The 14,576-nt window shown below is 38.2% G+C and overlaps 1 protein-coding gene across 2 annotated transcripts in view; it reads left to right on the top strand.

The window, feature by feature from the left end:
- The first annotated feature begins 3 nt into the window (after window positions 1-3).
- The window catches only part of KAT7 (lysine acetyltransferase 7), a 28,604-nt gene continuing 14,031 nt past the window's right edge, over window positions 4-14,576 (top strand). The window contains exons 1-7 of one of the 2 annotated variants that reach the window (XM_006218640.3): window positions 4-190; window positions 2,694-2,841; window positions 4,958-5,134; window positions 6,262-6,501; window positions 9,797-9,879; window positions 12,834-12,923; window positions 14,364-14,462. In XM_006218640.3, coding sequence (XP_006218702.1) covers window positions 176-190; window positions 2,694-2,841; window positions 4,958-5,134; window positions 6,262-6,501; window positions 9,797-9,879; window positions 12,834-12,923; window positions 14,364-14,462 — 852 coding nt within the window. In that variant the 5' untranslated portion in view covers window positions 4-175. The remainder of the gene's footprint in view (window positions 191-2,693; window positions 2,842-4,957; window positions 5,135-6,261; window positions 6,502-9,796; window positions 9,880-12,833; window positions 12,924-14,363; window positions 14,463-14,576) is intronic. The other variant, XM_006218641.3, reaches the window with a different exon arrangement.

The raw sequence follows: 14,576 nt of genomic DNA, 5'->3' as shown, positions 1-14,576 counted from the left end.
TCAGCCCGCGGCGCCTGCGCAGAAGGCTCTAGACGCTGTGAAGCAGGAGGCACTTGGGATCGTCCGCAGGATTGGGACTGCTACAGAGGCCGCCACGGAGCCCGCCGGAGCCACCGTTCCTACTGCTGCTGCCGCCGCTGCCCGAATCGGAACCGTCGGGCCGCAGCCGCCGGCAATGCCGCGAAGGAAGGTGAGAGGAACGGCACAGGAGGGATGGCGGGTTTCTAACGACAGTCGATTGAGCAACGTGACGCAGTTGGCCACGCCTCATAGTGGTCGGGTTCCAACTTCTCGCTCCCCCAAACCTAGCTCAGCAACCCTCTCCTCTGTCCATACCCAACAGAAAAATGTGGGCCCGACCCTGGCCTCGGCCTATGCTTGCAACTATTCCCGCCCTCTGCTTGCCTGGCTCGGAGGCGTTCTTCTCGTTAATTGGCCGCTGAAACGTCTGGAAGCATATTGATTGGCTGGTGACACCGCCCATTTGGGCTCAACGGTCACCTCCCCGCGTGTGGGGGCGGTGTCTGGGCCCGGCCCTACCGCTCGCCTACTGGCTGTAGAGAACGATCCCTCTTCTCTTGATTGGCTAGGCTTGGAAGTCTGTCCTGTGGGGGCGCGGTTTAGCGGGGCTGCGATTGGGTGGCACGAATCCCCGCCCTACCGTCTGGTGATGCTGATAGGAGAAGAGGCGGGGTTTTCAAGCATCCTTCCTTTCCCGGAGGGGGACACAACAAAGCAGAAGACTGGGTGGTGGAGAACCAGCGCCCACTCCCGAGGGATCCTACTCTGGCCTGTTGCATCCAAGCTGTTATTTTTCCTTTACTGGCTTAGTTGGTCAGCGCCTCGAAAATGCAGTTTGTAAAAATTAGAAACTTTTTAGAATTAGGACTTAATGAGATCACCTAGAGACACCTATAGTCCTCTTCTCAGCTAAACAGACAGGCCTAATGGAGTGCCCTGAATTAGGCAATGGCAGAGCCAGGACTACAGAACAAATCTAATTAAGTTAAACAAATGTTTATTGACTGCTTGCTACATGCTGATTGCTGGGGATTCTGAAATTAATTAGACATGATCCCTAGCTTAAGGAAATCTGAGTCTAATGAGAACAGACAGAAATAACTGTACAAGGATCTAGTAAATTCTCTACTTGGCAGTACATATACAAAGCTTAATGAGAGGGAAGTGAGAGAGCGGTTAAACCTGCTCTGGAATAAGATGGCAAGTAGATTGGTGAAAGCCAGAAAGAAGGGCTGAGTTCCAGGGTCAAGCCAGGAGGGGATGGTCAGAGATGATCAGGGATTCAGATAGTTGGGTAATTGGACTAGAGCACCTTTAAGACTCCCATTTCATCCTGTCAGTTCTCTGTGACTCTCTCTGGGGCCTCCACTCATTATCTAGACAAATTACCCTAGACAAATTTGAAAAGCTGGGTGATATTCTTGCTCATTTCTGCAGAAATCTTTCTCTTCACAGAGGCTTTCAAATGTTTACACTTTTTAATGTCGTATAAAATGACCTATTGGTAGGCGGTATTTACATGAAGGCTCACCAGAATCAGGAATAGTACTGGTGCCTTGGAATAGGTCCACAGTCTCCGTACTGCAATTCCCAAATACAAAGAACTCTGGAAAATGTATGTTTTTTAGTAACTTATTTGGTAGCAAACCCAGTCCTAAACTGTCCTGAGGATACTTACAGTTATTGTGTGTCTCCTTTAGTATGACATATATTTTGCTGAAGAAAGAGTGTTATTTGTGGGATATATACAAAGCATTCCCTTTCCAAAAAATCTAAGAAATTATGAATTCTAAACACAACTGGTCCTAAAGGTTTTGAATAAAGAATAGGGGACTTGTAGTTTGAACTTTTGAGTTTTTTTTTTTTAAACAAATACATTTCTCTTTGTGGTTTAGTAAAGGGTATAGTGTTAATGCTCAATTGATGAAAGTTATTTTTATGGCTACTCATACCTCAGGAGGCTAATAATTGAAGATGATTTTTTAAAACCTGTTTTGCATACTTACGAGTCTTCATGTGTAAGCTGCCCTGCCCCCCTTTTCTTTTAATAGAAGTACTGGGGATTGAACCCAGGACCTCGTGCATGCTAAGCATGTGCTCTACCACTGAACTATAACCTCCCCTCTTTTTAATGTACTTTTGGCGTTCATGTGGAGAAATGTCAAAGGTAGATAATGTAAGAAAGAGGAATTTTACTCTTCCTTCTTAAGTTCTTCTGGGATCAGAGTTGTGGATCATAGTATTTTGAATTAGTGTGTGATTTTTAAAAACGTAATAGCTGTTCATGGAGACTTTGAGCAAAAACTACTCTGAAGTTAAGTGGGGTCCAGCACTAACATTTTTCTCATTACCTTGGATTTTCTATAAGTGCATGGTTATGTCAACCAGACTATTTTGAGTAGAATACTTCCCAGTTTGTGGTACTTACTGGCCTTCAAATAGTCTTGTTTCAGAATTAATGATAATAAGAATTAATTCTCTTTCTTCATTTATTTAATAAAGGTACATTATTTGTAGGTTGTTCCATTTAAATGCTCTAAATAAAGGGAAGTTGGCTGTGGAATCCTTTCTTACGTTTGAACTTGGTGTTTTCAGCATCATAGTTCATTTTATTTCCAGTGTTAATTAAAGTAAATGTTTCTGTGCTAATGTCTGGATCTATGGTGTTACAGAGGAATGCAGGCAGTAGTTCAGATGGAACCGAAGATTCCGATTTCTCTACAGATCTCGAGCACACAGACAGTTCAGAGAGTGATGGCACATCCCGGCGATCTGCCCGAGTCACCCGCTCCTCAGCCCGGCTAAGCCAGAGTTCCCAAGGTAAAAGGCAGTATCCTTCCTGACTGCACCTCACAGCTGACTGATCATCACATTATTGTGCTAGTCATTGTGGAAACTGGTCCCTTGATTTGATGTTGTTGACAGACTGGTAAAATGTAGAGTAAATGACTGCAGAAGTATCAGGTCTTTAACCATGGTTCTGTTTGGGGTGCTGTCCAATTTGTAGACCCAAAAGAACTGTGTCTGGTATAATCAATGTGTGACAGATGTCTGTCTTGAGTCATTTAATTTTTTATAGATTACAGTCTCCCTGTCAGTAAAATGAGAATATTATCTTTTCACTTTTTGTTAGAATGGTGTAGGGACTTAAAGTAGTCTCTTGAACTTATTGGAGAAGGCCCAATACTTGTAAAAACATGTTTAATTCTGTAATATAGTTAGATAGACAGTTAATAAATAAAAATAGTTGACCCAGCTATCAATTGTAGTGCAGTTAACCATCTGAGCTAAGTTTTGGAGGGTACTCCTGACCCTCCTGGCTCTACTCTGGGATTCCCTGGTGAAGAAAGAAAGTTGTAATTAATACAGAAAGCCGATGATCAATGGATGATAATAAGTTAAGGGAGAAAAATATAATACACTTTGAGCACTTAAATAGTGCGGATTTACTTACTGCTGTTATGAACATGTTGCAAAATGAGAGAAAAACACTTTTTTTTTTTTAAGCAAGAAAGTGGAAACATTCTCTCTCAGCAACTGTTCCTAACTTTATTTTTGAATTTAACATTTTGGCTGAAGTATAGATATTGTTCCTTGATTTCTCCACTTTTAAGTTTTTCATTTTGTTGCACAATGGGAATATTGATAAATGGCTACTATAATTCAGGTACTGTGCTGTGTCCTGGAATACCATGATAGAGAATTCATAGTTCCTGCCCCCAAGGAGCTCGCCGTGCAGTGCAAGATGTAAACTGATATGATAGTGCACTGTGGAAGGGCTCTGAGAAGCTTGCGTAGAGTATTGTGGAAACCTTAAAGGATCTAGTAGGAATTCACAAGTTGAAACATGGCAGAGTGTTGTTACAGGCAGAGGGTACAGTATATGCAAAGGAACAGGCATAGTATTCTTAGAATGTGTAATTAACCATGCCTTGGAGACCTGAAGGTTGTAAATATTGAAAACAACTAGGAATTACATGATCTCTAGACTTCCTTCATGACCACTGAGTTGCACGGCTCCTGGGACACCATTCACAATGTGCTCTGTGTAAGTGACCTTCTCTAAAGCAAAATGGAGACTACATTGTAAATGGAGCCCCCTGGAGATACACAAACTGAAAACCTAGCTGTGTGCTAACTTTTACACAAGAGTTTGAAAATTTCAGTTTTCTTTGAAGAAGCTATAAGATTTACACATTAGGTTATTTTGTGTTGTTTAAAATATGCTTTAATTTTAGCTTTGAATTTCTTTTATTCCTTTTTTAAGTGTCATCAGATTAGAATTGTAAAAAAGGCTGCTAGGTGCTTCAGAATAGATTTCTCCATCCAAAAGAATTTTAAAGGTTGTATTCTTTCCTTACCGTTTATGAATCTAATATTTTGCATCAGGGTATCAGAGAGGGCAATCAGGGAGAAAAAAAGACATCCTTAAACAAAGGAAGTATTTGTATCTTGTTGTATGTTTAATAGTAGAATATCTGTTTTCTGGTGGGTTAGAGTAAGGGAAGAAAGAGAATGTAGCTAATACTTATGAAGCACTAGACTTAAGGATCTAGGGAATCACATTAAGTGTATTATATGAATTATCTCATTTATTTCTCACAACAAACGTATGAGGAATGTGCTACTAGTATTTTCCCTTTTTTATAGATCAGAAAACAGGCTTGGAGAGATTAACTTGCCCAAGATGCCATATCTGGTTCGTACGATGAAGTGGAATTGAATCACATTCAGTCTTGATTCCAGGGCCTAAATTATTAATTCTATGCTATATTGCTTATATTCAACTCAGTAAAATGGATGTTTTAAGGATTTGTTGGGTTTTGTGAAATACTAAGAGGAGGGCCTATATGCTAATAAGTCACACTGATGAGAAATAAAACAGATTTCCTTCTTTTTTCTTTAATTGTTTTATTATTCTAAAAATCGGGATCAGATTCCAGCCCCGTTCGGAATTTGCAGTCTTTTGGCACGGAGGAGCCTGCTTATTCTACCAGGAGAGTGACCCGTAGTCAGCAGCAGCCTGCCCCCGTGACTCCGAAAAAATATCCCCTTCGGCAGACTCGTTCATCTGGCTCAGAAACTGAGCAAGTGGTTGACTTTTCAGATAGAGGTGAGTGGGTATGGTATGACTTGGACCCATTATAGAGAGGTCTAGTCAGTTTCCTCCTAAGGGAGACTTGGAGCCACTGCAGATAGATGCCTCATACAGATAAAGTTCAGCTCAGTGAATGATGTCTGTCTGATTCCTTTCTTAGGTCTTGCTGAGGGCAGTTTGGTAGTTTAGTTTTCTTGAGGTCCACAGTAGCTAGAGTATATTAGATCAGACTTGCAGTAGGCAGAAGGGCCTGGAATCCTCTTCCCCACAGATGTAGAAAGCTCATACCAGATTTTCTTACAACCATGCTTATTATTAGTCCATTTGTCTCTGAATTTCTGAGGTGGAATGACTGTCAATAACACAGAATGGTAAGCTACTGAGGTTGTGATTTACCAGCCCAAAGCAGAGGCCTTAGAGTGAAGGCTGTAGACTGGTGAGCTTCTAGCTTGCCAACATGGCCAGTTGGTTTGCTTGCACAGTATTTACTTTTTAAAAGAAGTTTTGTTACCAATACTTGAAAATAGAGATTTCATATAAAAATCTGAGTTACTAGTTTCTTTTAAAACATGGAAAGCTCTAGGAACATTAGGTAGCCATTCACCCACAATAATAGTTGGCTGGCGCTGAATAGTAGTTATCCTCTGACAGGGACAGTCAGCTCTCTGGCCTTGCTCAGCCCTGATGGGCATTTGGTTTGCCATCACCGATTTAGAATTAGTCAAGTCCATTCACACTCTCACACCAGGTCTGTTCAGTGTCATCCAGAAAGAACCATTTTCACTTGTCTTCCATCTTGTGTATTTCCTGCAAGGAGAGCGGGATGATAATGTGTTTTAAAAATTTATTTCCAGCCATTGTGGATTACCCATGATTTGGGGCTTAGGAGAAACGTAAATAAGTGAAATGTATTCGTTAACCCCAAATTTAATTTTAGTCAGAATTTAAACTTGGCACAAGAGGAATGTTGTTATTAGTTTCTCTTCATTTTTCATTTAGCTTTGTGGCAGATAACTGGCTAAAATTTACTGGTTAAATTATAGGAAGAGGATCTTGAGTAGCCCATAAACTCTTCTGAATATAATAAACCTCATAAGAAAATAAACCCTATTCATGAGTTCCACCAATTTTGTTTACTTTAGAAACTAAAAATACAGCCGATCACGATGAGTCTCCACCTCGAACGCCAACTGGAAATGCCCCTTCTTCTGAGTCGGATATAGACATCTCCAGCCCCAACGTGTCTCACGATGAGAGCATTGCCAAGGACGTGTCCCTGAAGGACTCAGGCAGTGATCTCTCTCACCGCCCCAAGCGCCGTCGCTTCCATGAGAGCTATAATTTCAACATGAAGTGTCCTACACCAGGCTGTAACTCTCTGGGTAAGTGTGCCCCAGCTTCATGACACCCCATGTTCCATGGTTCTCTCTCCCTTTGGAATTAAGATCACCCAGAAATGTTTAGTGTTCTGCTGCGACCTGGGTTCTTAGGCTCTTCAGTGATCACTGCTCAGAATATCAATGAATTGCCTGCTTGAATAAACAGCATTTCTGCTTCTTGGTCTATTGTCCATGGCATATTTGGTTACAAGGAAATCAGCTCTGAAGCACCACTCAGTTTATTGAGAAGGGTTACCTGGTGAAAAATTGTCTCGTTTTTCCAGCAAAAATAAAACAGAAGACCAGTTACCTCCAAATATCTCATTGTATGGAGCATCGGCCAAGCTTACTGAGGACTAACAGAGCATAAGCTGGTGGTGAATAGTGGTTGTATGGCCATAGCTATTAAAGAAATAAGAAAAACAGTTTTTTTTTTTTTGGTCAAGAAACAACCTTAAGAGTACAGATGAGACTTTTTTGCGACTTCAATGGTTTTAGATCTTGCGGCTTTGTGTGTTTGATAAGTATAAACTAGATAAGTATTCTCAGATAAATGAATGTTTCATTCATTTATGTTTGTTTATTTATTTTTTTAATGGCTAACTTTTCCCACTTACTGAGGGATTCTTGTAATGATTTAAACCTTATTGTGTGCCTTAAATGAGCTTAGGTACACATGTTGGGTGCATGTTTGTCTGGAGTTAGAAGGTGCTGATTGGGATATAAAGGGCCTTTCTATCTAGAAATTTAGCCTGTGAATGTGGCCACCAGTTTCAGAAAAAAGGTAGAATAGAGTACATTGCTGCTTTGCAGAACACCAATACATTTTCCCTAGTATTTTATTTATTTGGATCCTTTACCGAGTTTAGGAGCGGTTTCTCAGGTAATTTCAACCCATCAAAATGCATAAATAAAGCAAACGTTCCCCCCAACGCCATACCATTTGTTACTCAAGATACTTGTTTTAGGCCTAAATCAATTTCCTTGGGATAAATAATGAAAAACAAAGAATAGACAATATCATATAGACATTTAGGATAAGAGAGAGCTAATACACTTGAAGAGGGTAAGGTGATCTCCTTGCCACAGGCAAGAGAAGGCGCTTTCCTCAGCTCTGCTAGTCACTATCCCTGCATCCTTCAGTTGTTACTTTTATGTACTATGTTGCATGTTTAACCAGTTTGAGGAATAGTACTTAGAGGCCAATAGGCCCAGGGGCAGATAGACCAGAATGGGGAGGAGGAGATGAGGTTAGAGTTGGGGCCTGATTATTTGCTATTTATGCCCAGGTCTTGGCACCCTTAATGTGGTAGACCAGAGGGTAAATAGAAATCTGTTGCATCGCAGGAAAGTTTTTTTTTGACTTTTGGTTTTAATGTTCTGGCATAGTTTGAAAAGTATGAATGAACCTAAGATTCCAAAATTATTCTTGATCCCGTTCCACTCTTTGTCTTATGTGGAACAATCTTTTTTTTTTTTTTTTTTTTTTTTTTTGGTAATTTTGGTATGAAAGTCTTATGTGCTTGTGAAAAATTGAAACCCTATAGGAGGTCTTGAGTGCTAAATAAAAGTTCTCCTTCACTCATATCCCCCAAACCATGCCCCAGATATAAAACTACTATTGGTAGTTGTTATGAATGCTTCTAGTAAGTTCCTATACTTATATAAGAAGACATGTGTATGTACATATATTTCTTTTTTGTTGTTACTTATAAAAAGGGAAATATACAATTGTTGGTTTGACATCTTAGATATCTTACCATTATTAGCACTCAGAGGTCCATCTGTTTAAAGGATATAGAGAATTCCATTATATTGATAGTTCAGAAATTACTTAAATTGCCCCCTATTTATTGACATTTAGATTGTTTCTCATTTGTAGCTACTCTGAACAATACTGTAATGAATAGCCTTATATGTATGTGTTTTTGTGTCTTTCTAGAAAATTGGTTGGATAAATTCATAGCAGTCGATTACTAGGTCAATAGAACAACTGTCATTTTTAAACTTTAAATTTAGACACATTAGATTGGTTTTAGTTTACATATTATAAAATAAGATGTAACTTGAATAATTTGCTCTGAAGTTATAGGTACATAATATCTGAAAGTTTTGCTATAACAGTGACACTTTACATTCGGTACATAGTGTTTGATCAGTGAGGGTAGTTTTTTGTGTCTAAGATAAATATGTGTATCTCCAAGATTACATTTTTAATAATAGAATCCTGGAGAAATTGCATCCTGCGTATCATATATTAATTCCCCTCTCTTCTAGTACTTGGACTGTTTTAAAGCTTACGTGATAAATCTTGTATAATTTTTAAATCCCTCTTAAAGTCCCCTTTACCCCAAATCAATGTTTCTTTTTCCATGAAAGATAAAGATTTTTGTAGATTTGCAATTTAGCTTTGCTAATTTATCTTTTTATCTCATCAGCATTGTCTCACCATCCCTCTTGATCTTAGTGTTTTATAAAATCTTTTGATTGAAGAGACCTATAAAAAGGATTTTTGGTTCCCTGCATATTTTCACAAACCACATGAAAAATAGAAAAATGAAGAGATACCCCTTTAGATAAAATGAGCTTTCTATATTGTTACTCCTAACATTTTCCTCTCTTAAGAGGGCCTTGTGAGAACTGCCTGTTTAAAAATTTGATTATCTGTTTTATAAATAGATAATAAAATAAAAGTTTGATTATAGAAGAACAATCTTTAAACAAAATCGGCCACTCCTCCAAAAAAGAAAAAAGAAAAGAAAAGAATATATTCAGTTTGGCCCAAAATTATCAAAGTATGTTTCCTTATATGATAGAAAAGTCCATTTCCTTCTCCATTTTTCATAAGTTTCTTTTGATTATTGGAAAAAGTTCAATTCAGATTGGATAATGTGTAATAGAAAGGAAAATACACTTATTGTACACATGACTTGATCAATTTAATATAGGAAAGATAAATTCCACCAAAAGAAAATGTTCTTGCTTATAATTTTGTGTTTTTTAAATAAACTTATGGGTTTATGACATTTTGGAATTTGAGAAATACATCGTTAGGGAAGAAGGGACTACACTTGTATTGAAGGTATGCAAGTATGTTCAGAGATTGCCAGATCCAACCTGGTGAGAGAAGAGAGTTTCTTGTGGGTGCAGTATGACCCTAACAGTGCTTATCTTTGATGTGATGTGATTACCTGTGATCATATACTTGGTAAAAATGATATAGCAAAAAAAAGATCTATTTTAGGGGGAAATATTACTGTCTTCCATCTTGAGATTAAGTTTTGCCCTCCTGTAACAGGACACCTTACAGGAAAGCACGAGAGACATTTCTCCATCTCAGGATGCCCGCTCTATCATAACCTCTCTGCTGATGAGTGCAAGGTAATTGTATTCTCACTTATTCAACATATACTTATTGAGTGCTTACCATTTGCCAGGCACTTTGCTAAACAGTGGGGACACGGTGTGAACAGAATGGGCAAGGTCCTTTTTCTTCTTACTTGGAGGAAACATGATAAGAAACAACTGTGTTTTTAAAAATAAATTAAACGGTGAAATAAAAGATTATTGTGTATATTGAGTTCTTTAAGAGAAATTCATAAAGAGATTATCTATGGAATATTTAGAACTTCACCCTCTAAGTGCATTGATATTTTCCATTGAAAGTTATCTTCAAAGATTGCTAGGGACCTTTTCCAGTAACGAATAACTTACGTAAATATGTGGCTTCAGTGTTTATGCATTAGATTCCCTTCTTATAAATCTTTAAAGACACTTTGCTTTTAAAAAGTTTTTCATAATTCTTTTTCTCTTTCTGTGGCTATTTCAATGGAATACTTTTCCTTTTTGTTACTCTCAATCACACTGACTCTTGGCTAATTCTTATTTCACATTCTTGAAAAATACAGTTCTAAATAATTTTTGGCATTTTGAAATAATGGATTTAGAAGTGAAATCTAAGATCCTATTTTGTATGTTTCTGTGTGGGTTGTTGCAACCAAGGAGGAACCAAAATACTCATTATGGGGAAGCAAGAGTTGAAATTGTTATTCATAAAATGGATTGCTTGGGTAGTATTTGGGCAGGTTATCCAAGTGGTTAAACTAAAGTATTAATTGTTTTTTTTGTGGTTGTTACTTTGCTAACAAGGCCAGGGTAACAGGTTTATTCCTGTCTGTTCCAGTTTCCTCCTAAGAAAAATTGGATTCCACAACTAATATTAATTCTCCCGTTTCAGAAATTTGTTCTCTTATTTACAAGTAGACTATAGGGTGGAAAATTTCTTTATATGTTGTGTGTAGTCTTCCAGCAAAGTAGTATTCTTCCAATGCCTATGTGGACTTTAAGGTTGAGGACACTTACTCTTACTTTTCTTCATTTCAAATCTCTTGCATGAGCAAGGCAGTTTCTTCTGCTCTGTATAAAAGTGGTAGGTCATCCCATTATCTTCCCATTAGTGTGAGACCAGATCAAAGCAGGAACGGCTCTTCCAACATCTGCATCAGAATCTGACAAAGTATTAGGTGATTCTTTCTCTGAAAATAACTGTGACCTCTGTTTTTTGAGGGTTGTCCTTTACCACTTGTCTCTAAATATAACAATCTGATACTGTGGATGCTTTTACATGAAAGTCTTTTACATATAAGGTACAACTTTTTAAATTGTTGGCTTGTAGCAGTATGAACATGTTACCTTAAGCATTTATTTTCAAAGAAGAAAAAATTTTTTTCAGTTTGAGGAAGAAAATGAAAAAAGGAATGCATTTCCTGAGTTTTTCCTCTTTTGTGCTCTCTTCTTTACAAGTGGAATCAGGCTCAGCATAATCCATCTTTACTACTGGATCATGTGCTTGGAGGATCAAGAAAATTTCCAAAAGATACACATTTTTATGTCATTTAGAATTCTAAATGGAAAGATTAAACTAATTCCTCACATTAAAAGCTCCAAGATTTTTCAAGTACTTGCATATACAGAATTACTCTGAGTTTCCCAGTAAATGATTGCAATTAGTGATGTCACCATTTTTGTTTAATCGTAGAATTCTGTGACTGCATGTGCTGAACACTGTTCCAGGTATCTAAGGATTCTCTCTGAATGAGACAAAAGATTGCATTCAATGAGCTACTTTCTCATGGGGAGAGGCAAAAATGAATATGTAAAATTAATAAGTAAGAATTTTGTTTAGTGATAAATGCTATGAGGAACCAAAAGACTCAAGAGAGAGTGACTGTTTTGGGGGTGATGGTGCGGCACTGCTATTGCTCGGGTTAAGAAAGACATCTTATCTGAGTCATGGATCCTCAGTAGAAGGGTGAGCAGGCACACCAGCTGTGAGGTGGGGATAAATGGTTGGGTTTGAAGGATGGAAAGTAGGCCGGTGTGGCTGGAATGTAATGGAAAAGGAAGAAGCAGAATCCAGATCATAAAGGACCTGTTGTTCTGATGGCAGTGAAGCATTCAGAGGCATGGTATAATTTAATAAATACTTTTTAAAATCACAGCTTGCTAGTATGTGGAGAATGGACTGGAGGGGGCAAGAGTTGCCACAGGGTAGACTAGCCGGAAGGCTGCTCTCAAGTTCAGCCCGTAGATGATGGCCTGGACTAGTGTTGTATCAGTGGAGATAGGAAGAATTGGACGGATTTAGGATATGTTTTGGAGGGGAGTGGCGTGATAGACTTGCTGGCGAATTTGATGTGAGGTGTGAGAGAAAGAGGAGAATCAAGGATTCTCAGGTTTTTGACTTGATCAGTTGTTTAAAAATAGTTGCTGTTTATTGCCATAGGGGAGATTTGAGATAGGGCTTATTGTGGGTCAGTCACTGTGTTCTGACCATGTTGCGTTTTAGTGTTGATGTTAGAGAGGGAGTTGGATATGAGTCCTCACTTCCCAGAAGATGAAACTGAGACTCGGAGAGCTAACGTGATTTGTACAAGGTCATAACTGAAGTTAAGTTTACCTGTAGACTTGCCCTGACCCCAAGTATCTAACCTTTTCTTTGTACTTCTTTACTCTGTTCTTGTACTTCCTCACACTGTTTCTTAGCCGTTGTATAGTGGAAAGAGTACAGAGGCTCAGAGTCATCAGACTTAAAATCTTAGCTTGACCACCATTTAGCTGTAATTATTTCACTTCTGATTCTCAGTTAATGGGTAGGAAAACAGAATGTGAAACTTGCCGTATCTATTTCTTATAGAGATTGTGACAATAAATGTGAAGACCCTTTGAAAGTGAAAATACAATGTAAATCCAAGGGATTACTGTTGTGTTCTTATGCCTTAAGTAAACATAGTCTTAGAAGCAGGTGGATTTATTGACATTGTTGATGGTTGCAGGTGAGAGCACAGAGCCGGGATAAGCAGATAGAAGAAAGGATGCTGTCCCACAGGCAAGATGACAACAACAGGCATGCAACCAGGCACCAGGTACGGGCCTTGTTAAAGCTCTGGCCATCATAGTTTGAGAGCCAAGTCTTGGATCCCCTCTGCCCCATAATGGTCTTTAGGTATATCCATGCCTCTTATATTGTGTGGTATGGTGTGACTGAATAACTGGTCTTCAGTCTTAAACCTAGAAATCATACTTGTTTTCCAAATAGGAAATTTTCAAGAAACAAAACTTCTAACTCATAAATGAAGGAATCATATATCTACAATAATTATAATAATAATAGATAATAGGTAATCTTGATTATTTGAAAGGTTATACTTGCTGCTCTATTTCTTCATCTTGTATCCACTTTTGAACACGTTGTAATTTACTTTCAAGCCCCTCCACTCAGCTGGCGTGTTTCCAACGTCACCAGTGACTTTTCCTTAGCATTTAACACTTGATTATGTCATTTTTCATCTACTTCTCTTTTCCCTTGGATTCCAAGATGCTGCTTTGCCCTAATCTTTCTGCCTCTCTAAACATTCATGCCAGTTAATTACACTTAATTCCTTGTGCCCCTCTGAATACCTTTGGTCTTTTCTCTTGCTGTTTTTCTGCCTACAACTCTATAGCTATACGAAGAACAGATTGTGTTTCTCTTTCAAGGCCTTGTGTAACTCTCAGCTGTTATAGGAATTCTTCCCAAATCTTCTACCATTAATGAATTTCTTCCTCATGTATTCCTGTTTGTAATGTTCTCAGAATGTTAGTTTAGACTTTGTCAAATATTATATATAGTAGCTCATCATATGGATGTCTGTTTTTGTGGTTAGATTATAAGTGGATAGCAGAGGAGGCATGGTGATAAGGGAGAAGTTTGACTTTGGAGCCAAACAGATCTGGATTTGAATACTGCGATTCTCTTACTCTAGCTGTGTGGTCTTGGGCAGGTCAGCTAACCTCCCTAAACTTTATTTCCTTGTTAATAAAAAGGAATGAATAATACCTACCTGGCAGGGTGGTCAGCTAAATTATGCATGTAAAATACCTGTCCCCAGTGCTTGGCTGGTAATAAGCACTCTGTAAGTGGTAGCTGCACTTTTCTTTGTTGTCTGTCTTTGGTTTTGTTCTTACTCACTTTAAAATTTTTTATTCATTTTTGTATCAGTACTTGGAAAACAGTAAACATTCAGTAAATGCTTATTGAACTGAACTGATCTTTATTTTATTCCTGTTGCTTCCATCCTTAACTTATATTCTGTTTAGATTAATATTAAAATAAATACATTTTCTGAATGCATATTAACTGACAAGGTTGTGGTCTAGGTGGAATTTTTTAAATTACCATAGTATTCACAGGGTGGCTGTAACACATCTGGCATTCCCTGCCCCCATCTCCCCTCCTTTTTAGTGTGTCTTACTTTCCTTTAGAAAAGTTAATTACATAATGAGTTTTCAAGCTAGCTTCTTAATTTTCTCCTTTTTCTTTTTAGGCACCAACAGAGAGGCAGTTGCGATATAAGGAAAAGGTTGCTGAACTCAGGAAGAAGAGAAATTCTGGGCTGAGCAAAGAACAGAAAGAGAAATATATGGTGAGAAAAAGTTAAATATTTAATTAGCATGAACTCTTGCCATCATTTGATTCCTTTTAGTCACTAAGTTTCTGCTTTTCACATTTGTCATTTGGTATCCTCTGTAAGTAAATA

Source organism: Vicugna pacos, chromosome 16 (assembly GCF_048564905.1).
Source record: "Vicugna pacos chromosome 16, VicPac4, whole genome shotgun sequence".
NCBI lineage: Eukaryota > Metazoa > Chordata > Mammalia > Artiodactyla > Camelidae > Vicugna > Vicugna pacos.
This window is presented reverse-complemented; position numbering and strand designations above follow the sequence as displayed.